The sequence below is a fragment of the Centruroides sculpturatus genome, unplaced genomic scaffold, assembly GCF_000671375.1.
Source record: "Centruroides sculpturatus isolate CEXI.00-Female unplaced genomic scaffold, Cexi_2.0 scaffold234, whole genome shotgun sequence".
NCBI lineage: Eukaryota > Metazoa > Arthropoda > Arachnida > Scorpiones > Buthidae > Centruroides > Centruroides sculpturatus.
Genome location: NW_019384411.1, coordinates 554,424 through 581,035, shown reverse-complemented (window position 1 = coordinate 581,035; position 26,612 = coordinate 554,424). Strand labels below are relative to the sequence as shown.

At 34.0% G+C, this 26,612-nt stretch overlaps 1 protein-coding gene across 1 annotated transcript; it reads right to left on the bottom strand.

Annotated features, from left to right (window-relative positions):
- Positions 1-1,912: 1,912 nt before the first annotated feature.
- LOC111619037 (putative methyltransferase DDB_G0268948) lies at positions 1,913-15,531 on the bottom strand. The gene is made up of 10 exons (XM_023360675.1): positions 15,496-15,531; positions 14,803-14,927; positions 14,441-14,601; positions 12,213-12,429; positions 12,027-12,124; positions 11,829-11,966; positions 11,698-11,750; positions 3,419-3,516; positions 2,214-2,352; positions 1,913-2,145 (listed from the first exon to the last, which is right to left on the bottom strand). Exons 2-10 carry the CDS (start codon positions 14,911-14,913, stop codon positions 1,913-1,915), a joined length of 1,248 nt encoding a protein of 415 aa, XP_023216443.1. The 5' UTR covers positions 14,914-14,927; positions 15,496-15,531.
- Between the last annotated feature and the right edge of the window lie 11,081 nt (positions 15,532-26,612).

Genomic DNA, 26,612 nt, shown 5'->3' with positions numbered 1-26,612 from the left:
CATTTTTGAAAATGGTGAAACCAGCCTTTTGATGCAGAAAATTTAGCTTTTGTGATTGCTTACTCTCCCACCTCCTTTTGAATATCTTCACGCAAAAATAAAGGTTTTTTTTGGACTAGGGCTAAACTAATAGATATATGTTGATAGAGATCTTCAATCCATGTTGCTAGATACTTTTCCATCATCTCCATTATATCATTCCTCAGACATGTTAGTTTCACTTCAGAATGGAATAACCTAGTTTTAGCTTTAGTTCCAAATCCAATTCTTAACAATTATGTAAACTGTAATCTCAGAAATGTTAAGAGCACAAGAAACATCAATTACACATTCTCCTTTCTTCTTTTGATTAATTGTGTCTATTTTAATATCTAGATTGTATGAAGCACATTTACTTTTAGGAACTTTGTCATCAGTTTTGTTACTCTTTGTTCACATAATTTTGATAAGAAAATCAGAAAACAAAAGAGAAAAACCAATAAGAACTGAAAACAAAATACAAATGCATGCATAAGCTTATTGATCAAGCTTGGAAAGATATTTTGCATTATTTAATGAATGGATGCTGGAAAAATTTATATGCTAAATCAGTTCATTTATTTCAAAATTTAAATGATTTTCAGATTTATACAGAAATTGTTACTCTTGCTAGAGATGCAGGATTCAATGATGTTGAAGAGTTACTCAATTTTCATGGTTTGCCATTAACAAATAAGGGGTTTGAAGGGTTAGATAAGAATACAATTGAAGAAATTGAGGACAGTGATGAGAACTTGGATCAAATTCCAAATGAAAACAGGCTATCCATTGATGAAACCATCAATGTAGCTACATTTGGAAAGTCGTTTTGACAAATTGACAAAATTGTTAATTTTTTTCTTAAAACAATCCAGTTTATGAATGGACAGAAAAATTTGGGCACAGGATGAAAGACTTATTATCTTGTTATAAAACAATATTAAACAAAATTGCAGAAAACAGTGTACTTTAGAGTCAGTTTTTTGTGTATCAAAACTCAGCAGTCAGTAAAAATGATGAAACCCAACTGAATTCTTCTAAAATTCAGTTATAAATAATATTTATAAATAATTTCTATTATTCAATTACTATATATTAATAGCAAATATTTTACATATATGTAAATAAGGATGATAAAGATTTCTTTCACATTTTTCATTTGTTTTGCTTTATTGAAGACCCAATTAAACATTTTTCATATGGATTATCTATGAATTTATGATCCCAGCTTTATGTAGATTCACTTAAAATGTAACTTTTTGGTTCTAGTTAGCCACAATAAACAAGATTGTGTAAGCTTTTCCTGCTTAGCGACAAGCCTAGCACTTTCACTCTTTCGCCAAGCAGGAAAAGCTTACACAATCTTGTAGTAAGAGGTATCAAAGAAAACTCCGTTGGATTCTAAAAAGGCAAGCACTGCAGACAAGGAGCCCGCCTTCCTTCCCGTTCGTCACGTGGGATGACTTACGAGTTCCCGCATTTGTGAGAAAAGTGCTGAGATTGGACCCCAAGTTCGCACTTCCCCCGAGCAATGATATCGTTAACACCATCCCCGACCTTGAGGCGCTGTTGGTGGGATGTCCAGATAGAGAGAAAGAATACTTCCGATGGAAAGCCATACACACCCTAAAAAAAATCCAGGAAGTTGCAAGAAGACCAGCAAGTAAGAGCAAATCTAGAGTGTATGCGTAAGTGGATGCTGTCGTACAAAGTCACACTGGTCAGAGCAGACAAAAGCAAGTCACTAGTATTCGTGAAGACAGACACCTACGACAGATTACTAGAAGAACACATCAACCGTACTCAATACAGCATTGCTAATAGCAATGCCATCGCCAATTTACAAATGAGGGTTAAATGCTTTGCCAGTACAAAACTAGCAAAACGGCTGGAACTAAAAAAGATTACCACCGATGCTCCAGATGCTCCTAGAATGTTCACTTTCGCAAAAACCCATAAACAGGGGGGGCGAGCTAAGACCAGTAGTTGATAAAGCTAGGGCACCTACCATTAAACTGGAGAAAGCTGCACACCGGATGCTGACACCCCTCCTGGAAGGATACCCATACTCCATCACCACTCCGGTAGACCTTATTTCCATGATTAAGGATTTACCCACGCCGCACGCTAAAATCACTTTACCCATCAATTAAACTTCCACAAGTATTTTGCGCCATCAAGAACACCCTGTTTACCATCGTAAAAGACAACACATTCCATCAACATAACCTTGAATTGGCACATCTGCTGTGTCACAACTCCTTCTTCCAGTTCAAAGGAATTACGTATGAACAACAAAGAGGAGTCCCAATGGGCAGCCCCATCGCAGGAGACCTGTGTGAAATAGTAATGAGGAAACTTGAATCAGAATTTCTCCCAAAATATCTTCCCAACATCCTAATATACAAGCGCTACATTAATGATATCCTAATCCTATGGAAAGACGAGCCGAACATTAATGCACTAGTCGAGGATGTAAAGTATTGACCTTTTAGCAGAGTGGGAACAAAACAGGCATGACCTTGTCAATTGGACCCATGTGCGGTCAGGTAATACCACTTGTAAAGTGTTGACTTGTAAACAGAGGGAAAACAAAGGAAGTGCCGGCTTTGTCAATTGGACCCACCTGTAGTCAGATGTTAGACCATTTGCCATATGGTAAACAACTGAACGTAAACAAGTGGCGGACATTTATGTAAGCTTCACTCTTGTCAGATGACGGCAAACCCGAGTGTAAGCTGTTCGGGCAAGAAGGGATTGTGATTGGTCGGATGTCCCTGTCCAAAAAAAACCCTTAAATTGCAAGGCAAACGAGAGAGGAGGAGAGAAGGGCAAGAGACTGGTACATAGTAGTCTCAGGCACTTGAAAGACCTGCTGAGCATAGAGAGAGTGTTCTCCTCTGGTAAACATCTCAGGGACGGGTTAGGGTTAGTGTGGAGACTGGACGGACCATACAGTTGAGCCAACTCCATGAGCTGACCAAGGATGCTTCAAAGTTTAAAAGTTCCCAGAAACCAAGATAGTACGTGAGTCACCACGCATTGTTACCCTGTATATATATATATATATTATGTTTTCGAACTTGTACCTTCTACATATAGAATCCGTAAATAAACTATAAATATTATCAATTTGAGTGTGGAGGTGTGCTTTCCATTGAACCTGGATCACTACATCGAATCATGACACACGGAAATCAACTCAACGAGACGGAGTTGGGAAAGGACTTCACTAAGATCTTCACTGAGGACATCAATAACAACCCATACAACTTAACTATAGAAGTAGACCAGGCACATCCTACAGAGGCTCACTTCCTGGACATTAACATTAAGATTGAGAGCATAACAGTCCACACAGCGGTTTATCGCAAACCAACCTCAGCTGGTTTATACATACCAGCAGGGTCATGTGACCCTCACAATACAAAGTCGCAGCATTCAAAGCCTTGATCAGGAGGGCGCATACACCCTCCTCGTCCCAAATGGCACTCTGATCTGAAATGAAACGTATAGTGGATATAGTCAAGCAGGACAGATACCATGGGATCATAAATAAACTGAACGCAAAAATGCAGCAGGAAGCAAACTGTCATCAACTTTCCAACATTACTCCTACTAGCAACATCCCTATCACATATAATCCGGTACTAAAATCCATATACAAGGAGATAGCTAAGAAAAAGAATATCCGTATTACATTTAGAAGATGCGCTACGATTTTTGATTTGTTAAGGAACAGGAAAGACACCCCAGACCGAAATAAGCTCCCCAGCATCTATACCATCCCTATCATTGATCACAGATGTGATAGAAACATGATCTACATAGGATCAACTAAACGCCCCTTAGTAACCCGGATCAAAGAGCATGAAGCGGATATCAACCATGAAAGAACTAACACAGCTCTTGCCTTATACTCGTCGGACCCTGACATAGAACCCATATTCTCTCAAGCAAAGGTCATTCACACCACCCATCGCACGAACCAACTCAGATGGCTGGAGGCGATCTACATATGCCTAAACACGAGTGAAGGATGTAATTGCATTAACTACAAAGATTTAAATCACTCTATCGATGGCCTGGCAGGCCCTAATAGATAAATCTCTAAGATAGAGCACATCATTCATAACGCGCAAGTTCGTAGTGATGTCACCGGGTCGGGACATCGTTCCGGATCGCATTTCGTAACAACTTTGAACCGCATTCCATTAGGGGATCGTTACCTGAAGAAGAACCGTAACGGTTCAAAAACATTTGTAACTGTTGTAGAGTATGATGATACGTGCACCGGTAAAAGGTTTATAGATACCAGTTGGATTACAGTAATACGGTGCAGATATTCCACCATTTACAGTATAATACCTTAAAAATGTAAGTAAATAACAAATATGTATTAGTTATATGAAAATGAGATAATATAAAAATAGAAAAATGAACTGTTATTAGATTTATTTTGTTGGTACAATCAACAAAACCTATCTATTAACAGTGCACAACTATGACTATTATATTGAAAACTTTAGTAATATTATATTTAACATTGAAATAAATGATTTGTATATTGTATTGTACTAGATGAAATGTTTTCCTGCATTTCAATACATAAAAATTAATTTAAACTACTATTTCACATTAGAATTCTTTTCATACTTGTTACCTCTTAAATATTTTATTAATAGGAGACAGTTCTAATTGTATTCAAATGTAGTTATAATATTAAAAATCAAAATAGCATAAATTAAAGTTTCAAACACTATATTAATGTTATATTTTTACAATACACAATAAAACAATAGTTATAAGCACTTTTATTACATATTTCAAAAGTTAAAAAATAATTACAAATAAAACATTAATGCATTTAGAAAAAACAATTAATATAAAATTATAAAATAATTTAAAGATACAACTGATATTTAAACTAAAAATAATAAATAAATTAATTAATACTTTTAAGAACTGTCAGTAGATGCATTTCATTGGTACATTTAAAAATTATTAAAAAAAAGTAATATTGATCTATTAATGAACTCTATCAATTCTGAAAAAGGAATCTAAGAAAGTTTTTAACTTCATAATTTTAAGACATATTCTTACTTTCAGAATCACCTGAATTTATTATTAAGAATTTTATTATTTAATTCTTAAGTTTTTCTTAAATTCCACTAATTTGCAGGATCATAGTATGTTTTTCAGAGAATGGGCATGAGTAAACACTTGTGGCCATTCTCTAATCCCTTATATTGATATGATGGTACTTAGAGAACATGTTTTTAGCATTGTATTGTTGAGTTTGGTAATGGAGAACAACAAGGATTCTCAACTAATATTTGTATAAATGCCAAACAATAATTTACAATATTCTGGAAATAGAGAATCAGTCCAAGAGGGACTTGACATTCTCAATTATTTAATAAATATTAATTTAATTATAATTATTAAATTTAATAAGCAATGACACCTAATGCCTATCTCTAGGCCACTTAGTATTTAATTATTAATAATAACCATATCCTAGCCTGATATAATTTAGCAGCTTGTTTGGCATTTATCAAATAATCATGTTATTGGTTATAATAATAAATGACGCTTTTAGCCTACAACTTTAATTTAGATAGAGTTAGATAGACTAATAAATAGGATTTTAACAATTTAGTGTGATAAGCCCCCAAAATTGTTAAAATCCTATTTATTAAGCTATCTAACTCTATCTAAATATTATTGGTTGTTTATATTTGTATAAATTTTATTTTTAACTATTATTTATATTATTTCATGTGTAACCAAGGAAAGAATTGACTTCCGAGAATTGCTCGGCACAGATAAAATCTAAGAAATTTGATGTTTCATTAAGAGAGATTTTCACAACAAAAAAAAAAAGTTAAAATTATACTAATATGTATGTTACCGCTAAAGCTCGAAACTCGTTAATCTGCAGATTAACTAGTGTGATCCATTAAAGTTGAGAAAATTGTTCCATTTCTCAAATTACCTAGATAATGTGCAGAGTATCTAGGTAATCCGCACATTATCTACTAGGCACTCGATAAAGTGAAAATAAGATCTTTGCCACAAATAAATGTACCACAAATAGGTGTGCTTGTCACAGAAACCAACTGCAATAAAATTCAAAGTGTCACCAATCTTTAGACTGCACAATTGGATAATGTTACTTATGGTGGGTAAAATGGCAGCTCGTCTCTGATTCCAGCAAAGAGAAGAAAGGAAACAGTGGGGATGCACGTTCTAACCTAACCTAACCTATTCTAATAATTTGGTTGGTAATAATTAGGTTATTTATTAAAACAGGTTTGGTTAGGACAGAACGTGCGTCCCCAATGTTTCCTTTCTTCTGTTTGCTGGAATCAAAGACGAGCCGCCATTTTACTACCATAGGTAACATTAACTGCACAATTACATCATGCGATCACCAGAAAAAGTATGATAACTTTATTATTTTTCGTCTCCGGTCCAAAAGTAGAGTATCGTTGAAGTCGTCTCGGTCCCCTCAGTTCAGATAGATACTCAAAGTCCCGAAATTCCATAGGTGGTTATCTATATAATAATTTCCCTAATTGTATTAATATTTTAAACCGTTTGATTTTTGTATTAAAGTTTTTTTAATTGGTTGATGATTGATTCTATCAACTAATTTGTTGATTGTATTAACTTGATTCTTTAGATATCGAAAATTAAATAAAGAACATTATGTTAATTTAAGCGTACAGAAACGTTGCTGTTGTTCCAGCAAAGATCTTATTTTCACTTTACCGAGTGCCTAGTAGGTAATTTGCAGATTACCTAGATAATCTACATATTACCTAGGTAATTTGAGAAATAGAACAATTCTAGCAACTTTAATGGATCACTCTAGTTAATCTGCAGATTAGCTAGGTAATGTGCACATTAACGACTTTCGAGCTTTAGCGGTAACATAAACATTTAGGAATTTTCATGCAAAACTATGTACTTAATGTGACTTTAAAATTTACATTTTGTTAAAAGAATTTGTTTTTGAAATGCAGTTATAAATGGAAAACACGATTTTAATCAATATTTATATTTACTGTTGATGAACAAAGATATGAATAGGAATTACAATAGGAATTGTGACTTTTATGTGACCGTAGGGTCGGTGTCTCTTTGACATCACGTCAGGATGTGACACCACCGAGTCTCTCAGGACTCGGAAATTGCGACTTTAAGTCACTCGAGCGGTAACGGGTGAGCGGTTGGATTCGGAGTAAAGGTGAGGAGAAAGACGAGAAAGTGACTCACTCGGATTTCATATTAACTAACAATAACAATTTTAATTATAACAAAAGAAAATACAGATATACTCGATATCAAGCATGACTAAAGTTCCCCTTAATTATTACTAGCCCGTTCTAGAGAGAGAGTTTACAAACGAATCGCGTGTTGATAAATACCTTTTAACTGAGTCGAAGATCTGTTATAAGATGACTGGATAAACCGTCGATGGAATGTTCGCGGTTCGATGAAATTGTTCTGGGTCTTTAGAGTGTCCGGTAACAGGAGCACTGAGGTGTGGAGGCACGGAGGTGGAGATGTGTGTAAGATATCCTTAAAGAGGCACGGTATTAATTCGTGAGGAGGAAAACGTGGGAGGACGACTTCTGAGGACAACTCTTCAATTTGTTATTGCTCTCCCTTGTTATTTGGGTTCCTTCTGGGTTTTTCCATGAGGTTGCTGTTAAGGACCTAGCGTCCAATACTGGAATTTTATCGAACGTTCCGAGTGACGCATTAATGACTAGATAAATCCTCCTCAACAAGGAACCAAATCCGTGGGAAATAATTTTTATGGATTTTAGCTTGATTTTTGATAAAATGATCGAAGTTAGACGATTGAATTCCAAAATAATTAAAAATTTAAAATAACACTTTATTGAGGGTCTGTTCGTCCCTCACATCTAGTTAAGTATATATTAATTGAAACGAAATATTTACAGGACTTTATACCTTATTATTTGCTTGATCAATGTATTGTAATGCTACTTTTTCAAAAAAGAAAAAAGCTGTGATTAACTGCAATGTAGAAATCTTGAAAATAATACATACAAATTGACTTAATTTACGGAAAAATAAACGCATTAATTAATGTATAGTAATCTTATTGATCGTGAGGAAATTTGCCTGTTATTTATTCGAATAGTCCATCCGCAATCCCGAGCAGATGGTCTATTCGAACCTCTGAACAAGAAATTTTCGGGTACATCTCGTTTTTTTTTTTAAGGTGAATGTCACGTGGATATGATAGAAGCGATAACACCCAAGTATACTGCATAAACGAAGTTTATTTTCCCACTTCCGGGTAGATTTCATTTCTTTTTCTCTGGTAAATCTTGAATGGATCGTTCGGTTCTTGAGAAGACACAATTAATTAGGATAGTCTTGGAAATTATTTCAATAAACACAATTTGTTTTAATTGTCTTAGAAGATCACAACAGGCACAGTTAAAAGAGACTTAGAAAGTTCCCGTCAAAAAATCGCAAGATCTCTGACCTATGATAATCGCTCAAAGTATTTCGACTGACTTCTCTCTCTCTCTCTCTCTCTCTCCCTTTCTTTTTTTACCCTTTCCTTATTCTTCCTTCTTCTTCTTCTCTCCTGTTTTCCCGTTTGTTTCTCCTCTTCTGGGCCGTTCATTTGCAGAGATTAACCAATTGTTTTCTGAGTTTGGTGTTCCCGTTTTCTTTGGGGACCACTCGTCAGGTTTTGTTTGCTGTTCCTGGTTAAGGGGAAAGGACGACTCAACGTTATCCTGTGATATTATCTCGATAACGACAGAGTAATTTCCTCAGTGAAGAAAATCAAGCTTAAAAATTGAATTTCTGTTTAAATATTTAAAAAATTCTTCTAATATGAGAATGTTCACAAATGTCTCTCTTCCTTTCACAATGATTTTTCAATTATTGTGAAATAATAAAGATTGTAAGTGTAAAGAGTCGTTATGCCGGATATTCCTGAGTAAACTCTTGCATAGTTCTCTTGCAATTGTTTTGCCAATGTTCTTTCTTCGGGTTCTCTCTGTTCTCTAAACCGTGAAATTTGAAATCAAATTCTTACCCTCCTCGAAGATTAAGTTTTATTCGTACTTTGTGGATTGCCTTGGATGATGTGGAGTGATGTACTGACAGTAATTCTAAAAATGGCTGTTGGATGCAAGAAAAGAAACGGATAAAATGGCTAAACGTTGAAATGAAAATCAAATTACTTATTTGATTAATTTAACCTACCAGTTGTTATGCTTATCGCGAAGTGTCGAGGAGATCAAATTTCGTGAAAGTCTTTATTTTTCCCAGAGTCCCAGACTATGAAAAATTTGGTGCGGATCGGACAAAGAGTTAATAAGAGGAATGAAATCAGATTGTAAGCTGTCTGTATTTCGTGATAATCTATATTTTCCTCAGAGTCCGAGTTAAACAAAGGCAGGTCGACCAAAATACTAAGAACAAAGAGTATATTCATGTTTAATTAATATAACGTTGCTTTGCATACTGAGAAACATCAGACTAAAATGTATTCATAAGTAAAATGTTGTAAACATATTTTAATGCTTTTATGTGACTTTAAATACTTATATATTAAATACTTTAAAATATATTAAATTTCCCCTATTGTATGATCACTTTTTCAAGTGATCATACAATAGGGGAAATTTAAGTGTTATCGGCCAGCTTATTAGAGAGGTTGCGGCCGACGTTTTCATCGCGAAAACGTGTTTGTGGGACGTTCAGCGTGGCCTTCCTGTACGCCTAGAAGTTTGACAATGGCGTTTGGTACGTCAGTGCAATAATGCTCGACGTACCAAACGCCATTGTCAAACTTCTAAGCTTACAGGAAGGCTGCGCTGAACGTCCCAAAAACACGTTTTCGCGATGAAAACGTCGGCCATAACCTCTCTATTATTTGTAGTCGTCATTTCATCGTGCAGATACTATTTTTACACACGAAGAAAACTATTCTTAGTATTTTAAGGTATTTTAGTAATAAATATATGTAATCAGTAATCGTATTCTGTAATTTCTACAGAACGAAGTGTAAAGACTACAACATAATATCAAACGGTTCTTAGAACACTTTTATTACTTCCGTACAATTTTTATCGATATAATTATCAACATAATTATGTTTAATAATAGTAGTAACGATAGATATATTTACCTTCGAAGATTAAAAGTCTAAAAACTCTCAACAAAGTAACAAAAAATGGTGAAATTCCAAAATTTTCTTCTCTCCCTAACTATTGTGAAGCAGTCGCTCGACTACGGATGACGTAATCCGGAATCTAGCAGGAAGTGGCTAAACCAGCTGTATGAGGTAACCTTATAATCTAGGACCTTGATTCTGGACAACTTTTTCTCTCGTTTCTCAGAGACAAGCGGGTAGTTAGTTGTCTTTCGTCTTTTGTCTCGATTTCGTTATATCCGATAAGGACGACTGGATGCTACTCGCGCTGTTTTCTATCTCGGAAAAGAATATTTCGAGAGAGAAAATGCTTCTCATTTTTTTCCATTGTCTACTCGGAAACGCCACTGAGTCCATTTTTTTCTTTTTTTTTTTAATTATTCTACATCAATTACTGAAGTATTGAATATGATGTTAATCTTACTTAGATAGTTAAGAAGAAATTAGATGGTAATATTTCGGCAGCTAACCCGAACATGTATAATCAAGTCACCATTACGTCCGACCCTACTGGAGATACGACACTTGACCCCCTTTATCTCTCCACCCCGTCGATCTTTAACCAACAAAATTTAATAGCATCAATCCCTCCAATACACAAACCTCTGCAAAATTTCAAAAATCATCTACAAAAACAACAGGAATTATTAAGCTTCAAAAGGGGCGAACAAAAGCGCACCTACCCACATACTTTTTTTTTTTTTTTAAATTCTCTTCGCCCTGTGGGGACTAAGAGGGCCTCTTTCAGCGAGCCCATTATGGGTTCGGCCAGACCCACAATGGCCGGGTGGTGAGGTATGGGCCCGACATATCCGTATCCGTATCTATTTCTTATTGAAATTGAAGTTTCTTCAATTTTAATAACAAATAAAATATAAAATAAAAATTATTTAATTATTTGTGTTTTATTTTCGCTTATTTAATTCCATTTTCATTTCAATGAATACTAAAAATTGAAACTGATCCAGTCCAATGGGCAAATCTGTAAGAGATGCAAGGAGGTGATTGGTTTGCAGCTTCTATCGGGTCGAACTCCCAGATGTCCACTTTCCTCGAATCAAGTAATCATTCTCTCAAGAACTTGTGGAGTATATAATATTGTACAAATGTTCATTTTTAAAAAATTAAAATATAAGCTTAAATACATAAATGACAAAAAGAAATAATGTTTGAATATATTAATGATTTTCTGTTCAACGTATAAGGAAGTCAAATATTATTAAATCTTAATTTTTCATAAAATAATTTATTGTTCAATATATTTTAACCATGATTTTAAATGAGAGTTTATAGCATATACATTGTTGACAGCATACAAAATTTCCCCATATAAAAATTGTGATTACCAACATTTTATTCACTCCAAAACAAAAAATTATATGTAAATAATTACAACTAAATGTGTTAATTTATGATCGTTTAAATACTTTTTTAAACATTTCTGCATAAAATTAAATAACAATCCCGCTCCAGTCTAAATTTTCCATTTTCTCCTCCAGCCAATTCCAAAAGTCTAAATAATAATAATAAAAATTGATAAAATTAAACAATGATTAAAAATAAAATAATTGAAATTTTGGGATATAATTACCTTTCTTGTAATTGTTTCAATACAGATTCGGCTTTTTCTGGTTGAAGTTCTTTCAAAGTTTGATAGGAAGAGTAAGAGAAAAAGAAACCGATGGCATAATCTACCGTTACTTCAATACTATCTTTTATTCCGGTATGCCTAAATTTGAAATTCATGATATTAATAATTAATTAATTAATTAAGACAAGATGTTCTTACCTGACAACATCACAAAACGGAAAATCGATAGAAGAAAATTCATTACTGGAATTTACAACTTTTTTCGACCAATGTCCGTGTAAGTTATCATACACTAACTGTAAGAGATGTTAACATTTAAACAGGATAAACTATAGCATAAAACGAATTAAATTATAAAAGAAGTAAATAAAATGAAAGATCAACCTCTTTCAGGACAGCATTTCCTAAAGAAGTTTTTTCATCTGTATCGAATTTCACCCTAACTCTATTATAACCCTGAACGGCTAAAACACCATTTTTGATCAACAATCTCTTTGCTTCTTTGAAAAATTCTTCTATATCGAACCAATGGAGAGCTGCAACTGCAGATATCATCTGAACTGAATTATCGGGAAGAGGAATTTTTTCCGAAGGACAAATACTGTGAATAATAATTTGAAATTAGAAAAATGGATAAGTATTGTTAGCTATAAAACATACAAAATGTCTCGAGTTTAAATATTTGTTACTATCGACAGAAAGTATATTACGTGGTGCATTCAAGTTCTAAGGTCTCCCATTTTTTTCTGACAAAATACTTAAACAAATTGAAACTTCTATTACTTCTCGATATAATCTCTGCTTACGTATACATTTTTCACAACGTCGACGCCATGATATCATGGTCACTGCGAACGCTTCTTTAGGGGTTTGTTTTGACCACTAAAAAATCGCTGATGCTAGAGCGGCACGACTGGAAAATGTGCGACCGCGGAGAGTGTTTTTATCGTTGGAAAAAACCAAAAATTGTTAGGAGCAGAGTCAAGTGAGCATGAGAAACCACTTCAAAGTTGTTTTCACGAAGAAATTCCTGTGTTAATATCGCCCGATGAGCTGGAACATTGTCTTGATGGAAGAGCACACGTGCAGCCTTTTCCGGTCGTTTTTCTCGCAATGCCGGAAGCAATTTGTAATGACAACATGATTGCGCGCGTGGAGCAAGTTGCTTCATGCCCGCAATGATGTCAGACCGGCGGATGCGCGGGCGTGAATGTTTCGGTTCGATGTCACACGATGTTCGCCCTTCTTTGAACTGTCGCACCCAGGAACGCATTTTTCACATCCGTGACACCATCACCGCATGTGTCACTCGACTGGCAATGAATTTCAGTGGGTCACTCCACACAAGTGCAGAAAACGAATGATCACGCGTTGTTTTTGTAATGAAGACATCTCCATTTTAGGTATCAAAAACGTCTCCCACTCGAACTGCTGCCGCTAGACTTGATGCTACCCTCTCTGTTATGCGACAACAAACAGCGTTCGCTTCTTTTAAAAAACTGCATGTTGCTACCTGTTTCCTTCCCCTAGAAAAAAAAGAGACCTTACAACTTGAATGCACCTCGCAAATATACGGTATAGAATTGAAGAATTGAATGTTTTCAGAGAACCAAAACGTATCCCCGAGTAGCTTTAAGTATTGATTTTTGATTTGAAAAAATTACGCGATGCACAATAGTATGAAGTACTATTACGCGATGCACAATAGTACTTCATACTAAAATTACGCGATGCACAATAGTATGAAATTACGCGATGCACAATAGTATATTATATTTAATTAGTTATTTGTGTCAAGTAAACACAATGACACAAATACTTGACACAAATAACTAATTAAATATAAAATATAAGTGTGTGTTAAGTCTGTTTTTTTTTTTTAAAATAATATCTTTGTCTTAGAACAGGGATGACGTGCTCGGGTTCGGATTTCTAAGCAAGCACAGTAGGTGCGGAGTTAGAGCGACAGATTTTGAGAGGCGGCAAAATCGGTTTGCTTAGTGAAAAACATCAAATTCAGTTTAAACTAATTTGTTTTTGACTTTTTCTGCAAATGCGCATAGCGCTGTAAAAGTTAAAACAAAGCAAGTTTTTAACTCTAACGGCAGTAGGCTTAGAAGGGCGAGGAATTGGACTATTACACATTATGATAAAATAATGCATTTTTACATTTAAGAGTTTAATTTTATTGTTAGCAGCGTGCACCGACGATGAAATCGGAATGACTTAATTTTCTACAACGGTGCACACCATATCAGCGATATGAAGAAGTAGTCATTGATTTTATCGCATAGTGTGAACCAGGCTTTTGAGTTAGATGTTTACTTTGTTTACTTATAGTACACGAACATCTATTAGTTAAGTGAATGATAATTGGTTAAGTTCTAGCTCTTGATCCTTGATCGTGAATATAGCTGTTAGCATTCAAAACATGAAAATAATTAACTAACACGTAAAATTAATCCGATCCCCGAGAGCGGGGGACTGATTCGCCCATCCTGCCGTCATACATTCGTATTTTCAATTCGGATTATTTTTAATAAACAGAATACAGTATGTAATTTTCAGAGAAACAACTAATTAATAATACGAAACGTTTATAAGGAACTAACACGAAATTCACATTTTCAAACGAACTCTTCTTTCTGGCTTCTTCAATTTGAGCGGAACTGATGTCACATCCGGTAATGTTACGAAAATATGGTTTCCATATGACAGAACTCTGCCCCGTTCCACATCCCACATCCAATACATGTTCATAAGGAGGATTAATCTATATTAAAATTACATGTAAATTATCAAATTTTTAAACTATTGTTTTTATTAATTTTATTTTTAAAATTTAACTACGAAGCTCTTTAACGTCAAAAAGTAAACGTGGCGACTAGCACAAAATTAAATATTTTGAAAGTTATTTTTACCGAAACACGTATTACCAATATATTTGGTTAATATAATTATATTTAAAACATACCTTCTCTTCTAAATATTTCAGTATTTTATCAGTGATGAATTGAGGAGGAGAAGGACGAAACTTTGCGTACGCAGAAGCTTGCTCTGGCTTTTCGAATCTTCTTTCCGCCATTTTTAATCGGGAATCTAAGGGATACGGAAATTATCAGTTCGGTTATATAGCTTATCTGTTGTTTCTAATTCAAGAAATTGATAAAATGCTCTAGATATTTCTCAATCATGATGATAAAGCCTGATGTAAATGATCGATATACTATATTTTATCACGTACCGAGGATTAAAAACTTGAGTTTTTAATGCTTTTGTTAGAACGCCGATTGGGGGGGGAGATTTTATTCCCTACCGTCGGGATAGCTCTCAGGTCTACGCGTACGTGAGTGGCGGTTTTAAGAAGCAGCAAAAGACAAGTGTTTCACAGAGAAACCGTTTATTCTGGTCGAAAATGCTTACATATTTTTTTGGCAAAGGTCCTTTTTGGAGCTTCGTATAGTTCGCGGGAAAGGTCGGCTGGAGATGGTTTATCCGACACCATCTTTTAGACCAGGCATGGCCAACATACGGCCCGCGGGCCAGATCCGGCCCGTAATGAATTTATGTGGCCCGCGATCAATCTTTCAATATTGTTACTGAAGTCCGAATAGTTCAATGAAAAATTCTGACGCCTAAAGAAAAAAAAGAAAGGTCAACAACTCACTGTGCGTTTAGCGTTAACCCTCCATTACAAATCTCGTAAGTACAGCGTAGAGTGTTGATAAAACATGATAATGTGAAATATGTACAGTAGAACCTCCATTATCCGGACCTCTATTATCCGGATTTTCGATTATCCGGATTGTTCAAAATAAACAAAAATTTTACGAATTTGCTGATTTGCACTTGGCGAATTACGACACTGTTTATGTACGTGACGGAATGCATAACTTTTTTTGTTTCAACAACGTCTCACCCATCACAGTGGTCGTAAACTCTTAAATATATTTTACGTAGTAATAAAAATATAACTTGACATACGTATTTATAAATAATTTATATTCAAATTACATCATTTCTATGACCAAGGGCGGCGTAAGGCATGGACGACGTGGGCCACCGCCTATGCCTCGCGGTCCGAAGGGCCTCGCGCCTCGAAGGTTTATGCATTACTTAAAAGCCGCGAACGCGACGAAAAAATTTTACTCGTCATAAAACGATAAATAGTTTGTCAAATTTTTATTCATAAAAATGCAGTTTCAACTGCTTTTTATTTTATAAAATCCGTCTTCTTGCGCCACCAGAGGGCCTTTTAAACAATAGGTAGTCTGTTAGCGTTGGTCAGTAGTAGTCCAAATTCAATACGAACGTTTGTTTCTTGAAAATTTGATCACGATTTAAATACAGTATTTACTTTTAATATCACCGATATGTCATCGAAAAGAAAACGTGTTGTATTATCATTAAAAGACAAATTGAAGTATTTGTTTCGATTATCCGGATTTTTCCTTATCCGGACTACCTTCATCCCCAATTAGTCCGGATAATCGAGGTTCTACTGTATCTGTAATCTCTATCTACAATTCAGTATCTACGGGATGACACCACAATGAGATCTCGCACCACCTAAAAATCTTCCTAGGCAGCCTCTGGTTCGGCCCGTGGAAAAAGTTCTCTTTCCAATTCTGCCCGGGGGCAAAAACTGTTGGCCACCCGTTTTAGACTCTGATCGCGTTTAATCGTTGACTATGACACCTACGCTCATTTTGATATTTGTTTTAGTTTCGTTTTGCTTTCTAAACTGCGTCTTAACTTTAATATTTTAAATTTTATTTTTCTGTCTACTCTTGATGAGCGTCGACATCAAAGTTCGGTGTCGCCGATTCGACACTTATATAATTTGTTTTCTTGACGGTTTAACTTAACAAATTTTTTAATATCTTTCTTTTTGAGATGGCCTCACACTTTTATGGGTTTTACAACGTCAAATTTTCTTTTGTAATTCTTCTTACAAGGTCCAGTATTTTTCTATTTTAATTCTACATTGTAAACGTAGAATTTTATTTCGTATAATAGAAGAAATACAGTAGTGCCTCGTACTTCGAATTTATTCATTCCAAGAAGCCTTTGAAGTCCAAATCAATTTTATTTCTATTACAAATACAGTAATGGAAAATGCCATTCACAGACCCTATACGATATTCATTTCGATAAACTTAAAACAGCAAATACACACAATTTAAGGTAAACAACACAATTAAATTTTATTGATTACAATTAATAATTGCTTCGTTAATTTCATCACGATCTGAAGCTTCCATTTGAATAATTTGAATATTGGGTACTTCATCTTTATCGACCAGTTCGTTTGCGACAATTGTTGCGATCGTAATTTTAACTTCGTCCACTATTTTGCCCAGTTGTCTAAGAATAATCGTTCAATGATGCTCAGAACATTCTTAGCTCCGCTTACTAAGCCACTCAGAATTCTAACTTAGGAGTTCTGTGTTACTGAACGCGGCCCAGGTCTTTCGACTACCTATCTCCAGTAATTGCTAAAATCAACTAAAGATAAATATTATCATCAGGAGCGCTGCAATCACTACAAGAGCTTGGCGAGATTGAATTTTTATCGAAAGATATAAAACCTTCGAGTTCGATTTCATAATTTTCTATATGAATTTTATTGTAAGAATGAAAAAGCTTTTATTTAGACTCCAAACCAAGGTTTATGGATAAATAAATGACAACGAACAAAACTAACATAATAGCCAATTATTAAATTGTGCTATTATGTCTATTTATTATGTATTAAAAACTGTATTATACATATAAACAAATTGTATTATATAACACATACACCTTATTGCTGAGAGTCTATTTTATTGCTTTAAACCAGCGTTTCTCAAAGTGGGCGATAACGCCCCCTTGTGGGCGCTGGAGGCTTTCAGGGGGGCAGTAGAAGGCTCAAAGAGAATTGGGGGCGTTAAGGAAATATAGAGGGGCGACGGCAGACAAATTCTATATATAAAAATTCGATGAAAATGTTGACATTTTATATATTTTTTATTTTTTATTGAAGGTCACAACTTGAATATTTCTAACACATTGACTTTTATTTTAGCTCAGCGTTTCTCAAAGTAAGCAATAACGCCCCCTTCTGGCGCGATGAATAGATCTATGATAGAGGCAGGGTATTGAACGGTGACCAAAGGCAAAATTGGGGCTGATAAGAGGAAACATTGCGTTTAATGGTTTCCAGATGATGAGAACAATGTACAGTAAGGGCACAAAGTGTGAGATTCATAGAAAAGTTTTCCTAAGAATATTTCCAATCCTTTTCTCACACAAGAGAAAATGGGTTAGGGGGCGTTGCGTATAACTTTATGGAACAAAGGGGGCGGTGGATCGAAAAAGTTTGGGAATCACTGCTTTAAACGAACGTTTTCAACCTGATCAACAGGCCATCGTCAGGTTATCAATTCTCTAAATCGTTCAATATTCGAACGAATATGCAATAACAAATTCGAAATTAAAACGGTTCGAACATTTCGTTAAAAAATCAAAATATATAAAAATGTGTTATATAATATTGAATGAGTCAGAGTATACGTTGAAGTGTATTATATTATACATAATAATAATTATTATTATTATTTGCGCTTAATAAATTTACTTTAAGTAAAAAATTTTTCTGTTTTTTACTTTGAACTGATGAAATAAATAATTGATTAATCGTTCGAATGAAAAAAATGCAACCGACAGGTAACAAGAAAGTGAAAAATCTGGAGGTCAAGTAGGGGTAATCTAGCGCCTTAACTAGGACTTATGACCAGCATTGTTGCATCCTATCATCAATGTAACAAAACACTGATTTAATATTATATCCATTATCAGCAGGTAGGCCCGGCGTTGCTCGGGCAAAAGTAACGATAGGGAAGATTAACATTATTACATTTTATAGTCAACCAATGCAAGAATTGGGTTCCCCTGTTTCCGGACTGATTAGAAAATTTTTAGATGGGTCTAAACATATGTTCGATTTCCCGCAAAAACGAAAAATCTGCATCTGCGTCTTGCTCGTCGCTTTCTCTTAACAATTCCATTGTTGACGCTTCCATTATTATTTAAAACTTCCATTGTTACTTAACACTTCCATTGTTGATGGAAGTGTTAAGCCTTAATCCTGTCCCTCTCCCCGTGGGGAGGAATTTCGAAAAATCCCTTCTTAGTGTGCGTTCTCGTAACGTACCCTAACTGTGTACCAAATTTCAACTCCTAATCGTTTGGGCTCTGCGATTATTATTATTATTATTATTATTATCAACCCGCCTCGATTATATACATAGATTGAAAAATAAACACTCATGTTTGGTTTTGGTAATTGTACTTTGCTTTCTGTCCAGTACATCAATTGGCAAAGCTTATGGCTTGGATATAACAAACCTCCTCGAGATTTGATGAACGTAAACGTCTTCTCTGGTGCGGCATCTTCAGGTTTTGCTGTCAATACTGTATATTTTTTCATTCATCACAACTAAGTGATGGCGGTAGACAATAAACAATGTAACCTTTTAAATAGTATAGAATAGACTTAAATGTGTCTGCTTCACAATAATCATGATCTTATAATTCACTATCACTACGATCTCCATAGGACAGACTTGGATTACAAAACAAATTTTGTAAATATTCTTCCAGTTGTACTTGGAAGTGTGTATAATGCAAATTTAATAATTGATAAATATTAGACAACTAATCTTAAAGTATTTATAAGGGAACGTGGGTCACAGAGAGATGGTTAAGATTTTTTATATTTACTTCACAACAAAACCATGATTATGTATATAATAAAAATTGTTTAGATCCTAATAAAAAGACATTATAGTTAATGGCTATAGTGCAATTATTCTACATAGCTTCCTACTCAATATGATGAAAGTTTGATGTTTCTGTAGGACAGTGTTTCTCAACAGGGGCGATATCGCCCCCATGTGGGCGTCTTTCCATGTTCAGGGGGCGATTAGTAACAATTTATATTTTGGGGGGGTGAAAAAACAATTTTCTGGGCGATATAGTAAAACATTATATTAAAAATAATTAGATATTTTATTCGTTACATCGTACAATAATTAAACAAATAACATTATATAGTCACTAGTCTATTCGATGCAGTACGAATTTACAAGCGACTAGAGCCTGAGATCCTGTCGCACTCCTATTGGTCACATTCATTATGCAGACACACGTGTTCACTAGTAGTTTCATATTTATAAATTATAAGTTTCACATTCATATTTATTTTTTCATGTTTTAAAAATTAAAAAATTAATATTTATAAATATGAAAACAAAAAAATATATAAAAAACGTGATGTTATAAAAAATTATTATAAAAAAATCATGATTTTATATTTTTAAGAAAGTTTCTAATGTGCTTAATGTGTATTTAATAGGAAAAATAATGATTTTTGATGATTTCATGAATTTGAAAGGTTTTAATGTGTGTTACAATCCTTACAAACATAGCTTACATATAAAATTTGTAGTATCAATTGTTACTGAGACACAAAACATATGATGCCAAGAAACACACTGCACGCATTGTATCCATTGAGACTGTGTCTGTTTCTTGTTGGTCATCAGATTTGTTACATGTACTACAGTTGTTGTTGTAACGTCCTTTGTCAATGAAAATGAATGTTGGAAGTTTATTAAAAAGAATTATGTAATTGTTAGAAAGACCTGTCCAAGATTAGACTGTCAACTAAGATGTGTTTATGCAAAGTTTGTATACATGATTTTAGCTGGTCTTGTAGTAATTTGTTGTGTGTAAAAACAATTTGTACACTACTTGAAAATTGAATACAATGGAAATAAGTACTGGAGAAAATAGTGGTGATTATAACTTTGAAGGCAGTAATGACAAAGTAATAGTATCACTTGAATGCAGTCAACAACTGAAATTGGAAGTGAGAGATTGGAGCTGAATGATGATGCAATGCAAACTTCAAGTACTGAAACAGAAATGCAAAAAAAAATTTTCAAACAAGTTCTGGAAGCCAGATCAGTTCATGAAACAGACATTAAATGAAAGGTTTTTGCTACAATACAAAATTTATTTAAAGAAATTCAAAACTGCAATGAGAGCATAATTTTGTAATAAGTTAACAGACGAATTATCTCAGATTCTGCCAGTGTTTCAAGAAGACCAATTAGAAAAAATGACGGAAATACGTTAAAAATAAGGAAAGTAACCTCTAATGAAAAATTTCAGTATCAAATACAATTGGACCGAAAAACCAGGCAAAAACAAACACATTTACACATTTCCCCAACTGAAATAAAAAGAATTCAAAGATAACTAAGAGAATTACAACACTGTAGTACGTGTAACAAATCTGATGACCAACAAGAAACAGACACAGTCTCAATGGATACAATGCTTGCAGTGTGATTCTTGGCATCATATGTTTTGTGTCTCAGTAGCCTAACAATTGATACTACAAATTTTATATGTAAGCTATGTTTGTGAGGATTGTAACACACATTAAAACCTTTCAAATTCATGAAATCATCAAAAATCATTATTTTTCCTATTAAATTCACATTAAGCACATTAGCAACTTTCTTAAAAATATAAAATCATGATTTTTTTATAATAATTTTTTATAACATCACTTTTTTATTTATATAATTTTTTTCATTTTCATATTTATAAATATTAATTTTATAATTTTTAAAACATGAAAAAATAAATATGAATGTGAAACTTATAATTTATAAATATGAAACTACTAGTAAACACATGTATGTCTGCATAATGAATGTGACCAATAGGAGCGCGACAGGATCTCAGGCTCTAGTCGCTTGTACGAATTTGGCGTTAGCCTTGTCCCTCGGCATCGGAATTTTGTAGTGAAGGGGGCGATACTACGGTTTTATTGAAGGGGCGATACTACGTCGAAGGGGGCGACGATTCGTTAGAGGTTGAGAAACACTGCTGTAGGATTTAATGTTTTAAGGGTAATAGCCCCTATTCAGGCGTTACAGACGTGGAGAAAACTCCACGTGGCAAGCCCGTCCTGGGGCCTTAGTCTCGAGTTTTTCGTGTTACAACTCCCAACGTGTTGAAGGTGTCACGTGGTACCATCTCACACACTGACGTCAAATTGGTAGTCTCGAGTTCTAACTCACGTGCTTTCCCATCTCACCATGTGAGTTCCTACTCACTTTGAGTTGAGCATGCGAGATCTCTACACGAAAGTGAAAATGGCTGACGAATATGCTTTTCTGACCGCAATCGAAGTATTAGAAAGAGCTGAAAGACGTTGTTTAAGAAGGCAACGAGTTTTTCGACCAATTATATAACATAACTAGCCGTTACCCGCGGCTTTTGCAAGCAAACCCCATTTATATTCAGTCAATTATATTAACAATTACTACTGTTATTTCAATAACAGTAGTAATTGTTATAACACCTACCACTGAGAATACTGAGAATTGCTGAGAGTCAAACGAACTATTTTCAATTTGATCAATTTTCTGGAACGTTTACAATCATTCTATAATCGAACCAATATGCAATAACAAATTCGAATTTAAAACGGTTCGAACATTTGGTTAAAAAATCGAAATATATAAAAATTTTTATAACAATGTCTGAAATGTTATCAATTTAATACACCTAAGTCCTCAATGAAGACTAAACATAGTTGAAAACAAAAAATCGCATCTAAAATAGTACAGTAGAAGCCGTTCTTCCGGTTAGGCCTTAATGCTCTCCCTCTTCTCCTCGCGGGGGAATTTCGAAAAATCCCTTCTTAGTATGCGTTTTCATGACGTACCCTGTGTACCAAATTTCACCTCTTTAGGTTCAACGGTTTGCTCTGGGCGATGATGAATCAGTGACTCAGTCAGTCAGGACAAGTAATTTTATACATTTTAGACTAGCTGTTAATTATAAAGCCAGTAAAGTGAAATTATTATTGATCATTTCTAACTCAATTTTTACATGTTGTAGTTACATAGATAGCACCTTCAATGGACAAAAAAGTCAGTTGAATTGTGATAATTGCATTAGCAGTTTGATAATTCAAAATATAAGGAGAATTTTATCATTTTTTTACCACTGTTACTATTATATTCTCTTATAATTTAAATTTCTCAAAATAACTTCATCATTCTAAATTTGATTAATAGTAGGACTTTTTACACTTTTTCCATTCATTAACCTCAGTGTAATTACTGTATATAAAATAGGTGTACAAATAAAAATTAAAAATAATTTGTATATCAATTTACTCCTTAAAAGTTCTTTGATATACAGGGTGTTTATAAATGAATGGTACAGTTTTAAAAAGTAATAATAAATCTTATATGGGCAAATCTTACAGCATAAGCAGCGGCAACTGTCCAAGTATTTTATGCGCTACCTACTCTTCACTCTCATGCTTAATTTGTTCTTCACCAATGCTGGATTGGACGTGGTGCAACAGCAGACAACCTGCTCCCCTGGCCACTCTATTCGCCAGATTTCTTTTTGTGGGGGCTTGTTAAAGACCGAGTTTATGTACTGTCAATGCCTGTTTTCTTTGAGGAACTGTGTGATCCGATAAAGCATGCACTGCAGACCATCACAGAGGACATTCTTCTCATACGCGGTATAGCATTTGATTATCTTGTAGATGTGTGTCATGTGACCATGGGTGCACATATTGAAGGATTGTGATTAATGCACAAAAACTTGGACAGTTGCAGCTGCTTATGCTGTAAGATTTGCCCATATAAGGTAATAAATAGATTTATTATTACTTTTTAAAATCACACCATTCATTTATAAACATCCTGTATTTTACCATTTATTAATGAAAGCAAATTTGCATACTAATAAAATGGATGCACTTATTTAATTTTGACTGAATAGTTGATCCTGTGAGATATGAATCATCCTTGACACATTTCAGAGTTGGCTGACAATTTGATTTTATAGTCAACAATGCTGAAAATACCACTTCACAAATATATAGAACAAAACTTTACTGTTGTGAAATTATTTTTTGCCACCCTCTTTATTCAATTAAGCAACCCACAGTTTAAGGAGCCCTGCTATTTAGTATCAAATTTGGATATAGTATTTTATTATTATTAACAAATATCATTTAATATCATTTAACCTTTCTTATTTATAACAGAAATTGTGTAATAGTTCAAAACATAAACTCATTCATAATATATAACTTTATTTGTTCATTCATACAAAAATATCATCATCCATATCATATATTAATCATCAATCAGAAATTCAGTATTTACATTTCATTATTATTTCAGATGATTTAAAAAAATCTTTTATATTCATTTTGCACATTTAATAACAAATTATTTATAAATGAAAATTCATTTGATATGCATCATACACACTGAATGGTGAAATAAATCATTCTTAGCAATAAATTTTTGAAGTAATTCATTAAAAATAATATATTTAAATAACAATAGATAAAAAGTAGTACACTATATTTGAAATAACGAATATTAAAAGTAAATTAACATTTATATTTTCTAAATTTTGAAAATAAAAAAGCAAATATATTTGATTCATGTAGTGGAACACATTGCATGGAGTGCAAGTTACTCTTCCAAATCTTGTCAATGACAAAATATTTTGCTTATTTAAATGGTCCCAATTTTAAAATTTTTTAGTATGCAGAACTAATACAAATAAATATATTGGATTGCATAAGCAAAAAGTTTAAGAAATACTATAAATACTGGTTTAGGAAGTTTGTGAAATCTAGTTAATACCATTTTAAAGACTAAAATATTGCATCTTGACTAACATTCAAACAACAAACTACAAAAACAAAAATTCAAAGACAACTAGTATGAATACTTTATAGACAAATGGTGCATTTCTTAGTAAAGCCATTTAAAGCCACTTTGTTAAAAGACAGTTAAGCTATTTCCACTTTAAGTAGTGCCAGTGAAATGAGTTTCAAAAGTACCGAAGAGAGAAGTTAAGACGGCTGCTACCATAAATTATAAGCATACGGTAATACCTCGGTTTTCGTCGGTTTCAGTTTTGTCGATTTTTTCACGAAAAATTCGTCTCGGTTTTCGTCAGCACGCCCACGTAACTTTCCGCTAATTTTGCAAAAACATAGAGCAACCCACGTGTTTTCCCGCTCGGCACGTCGTCGTTTCTCACAGTGTGAGCAGTGCTCCACACGTCTAGTCAAACAATTCCATCGCTTTCCTTTCATCTCCATCGTGGGACCAAAGAAAGTTTTCAGAGCCAGCAACCCTTCAAACGCTATGTTAAATGTTCATTTATTCTTTACATTAGTCTTTTATATTCATTTTATATTAATTTCTTATTGTTTCAGTATTACAACACTATATTCATTCTCTATAAAATGTATTTTTAGTACGTATTTTGGAGTGTCTACAACGTATTACAGTAATTGGATTTACTTCGATTCGTACGGAAATAATCGTCTCGGTTTTCGTCAGTTTCGGATTTTGCCGATCGTTTTCGAACGGATTATCGACAAAAACCGAGGTATCGCCGTATTACGTATCGTACCTCAAGCAAAGATTGCAACGCACGAAATCTATTTTAAACCGGTTATCGGAAAAATTAGAAATGCAGTTTTCCACATAATCATCTATTCCGACACAAACGTCTTCGGATTTATTAGTAACGGAAAGTGCGCCTTCTATCGTCGTCGTTTACCATATTAGATAATTGCATTTTTACTCTACGTGGAATTTTTTCGACCGGCCGCCTCTAATATTTCATAATCTCGATAACGATTCCGCATCGTTTCCAACCAAACATTTTTATTCGTACGAAACAACGTAAAGAAAGTGCCAAACGAGTAAGTAGCCAAGGCGTAGAAGCGTTTCCCACAAAAGTGGAAATTACTTAAAGCGGCTTTAATAAAAATCACACCCAAAGAAAAAACGGCAAAAAAACCACACACACAACTTATTTTTGCCATTGCCAGCAACTAAATCACAGACCTTACCGACCAGTAGACGGTCCACGCATTAATAATTACAATTTGATATTCCGAAGTACCACATTTCCACTCCGACAAAAGCCCAGGAACTAGCAGATTCGGTCTATCCTTTCAAAGTCCATTACTTAGGGTTTATAGTATTTATCAATTTTTTACTTCCAAATTTTATATTTTGAAAACAAAAATATTTAAACAAACAAAAAAGCAAAATCTCCGATTTCACGAGAATATCAAAATAAAAAATTTTAGTTTGAGATTTATTGTAATGTTTCCTCCTTTATTTTGCTGGTACAGTATTTGTCAAATACCTAACATTGCACTTGATCTATTTTAATTAGCGAGGTTGAGGCCGAAGTTTTAAAGGCGAAAACGTGTACGTCGGACGTTCGTGCTTTCCCATAAGCCTAGAAGTTTGACAGTGGTGTTCGGAATGTCGAGCTGATTCCACTGACTATCCAAATACCATTGTCAAACTTCTAGGCTTACAGGAAAGCGTCCGACGTACACGTTTTCGCCTTTAAAACTTCGGCCTCAACCTCGCTATTAATTTATTTTATTAGACTTTGAATTTTTACTTATATTAATTCAATTTCAATTTTTTAAAATAAATAACAATATACCGCGCATATTNTTATACGTCGTTTGTCAAAAAAGTATATGGAAAAATAAAAATCAAGTTTAAGTCATTTTATTCGACTTTACGTCTGTCCGCCATAAATATTGAAGTCGTAATATCACTAGAAAAATGTTTAAAGAACATAAAATCATATTAAAATATATACATTTACAAGTATGTACTGTATTTACAGTACTGT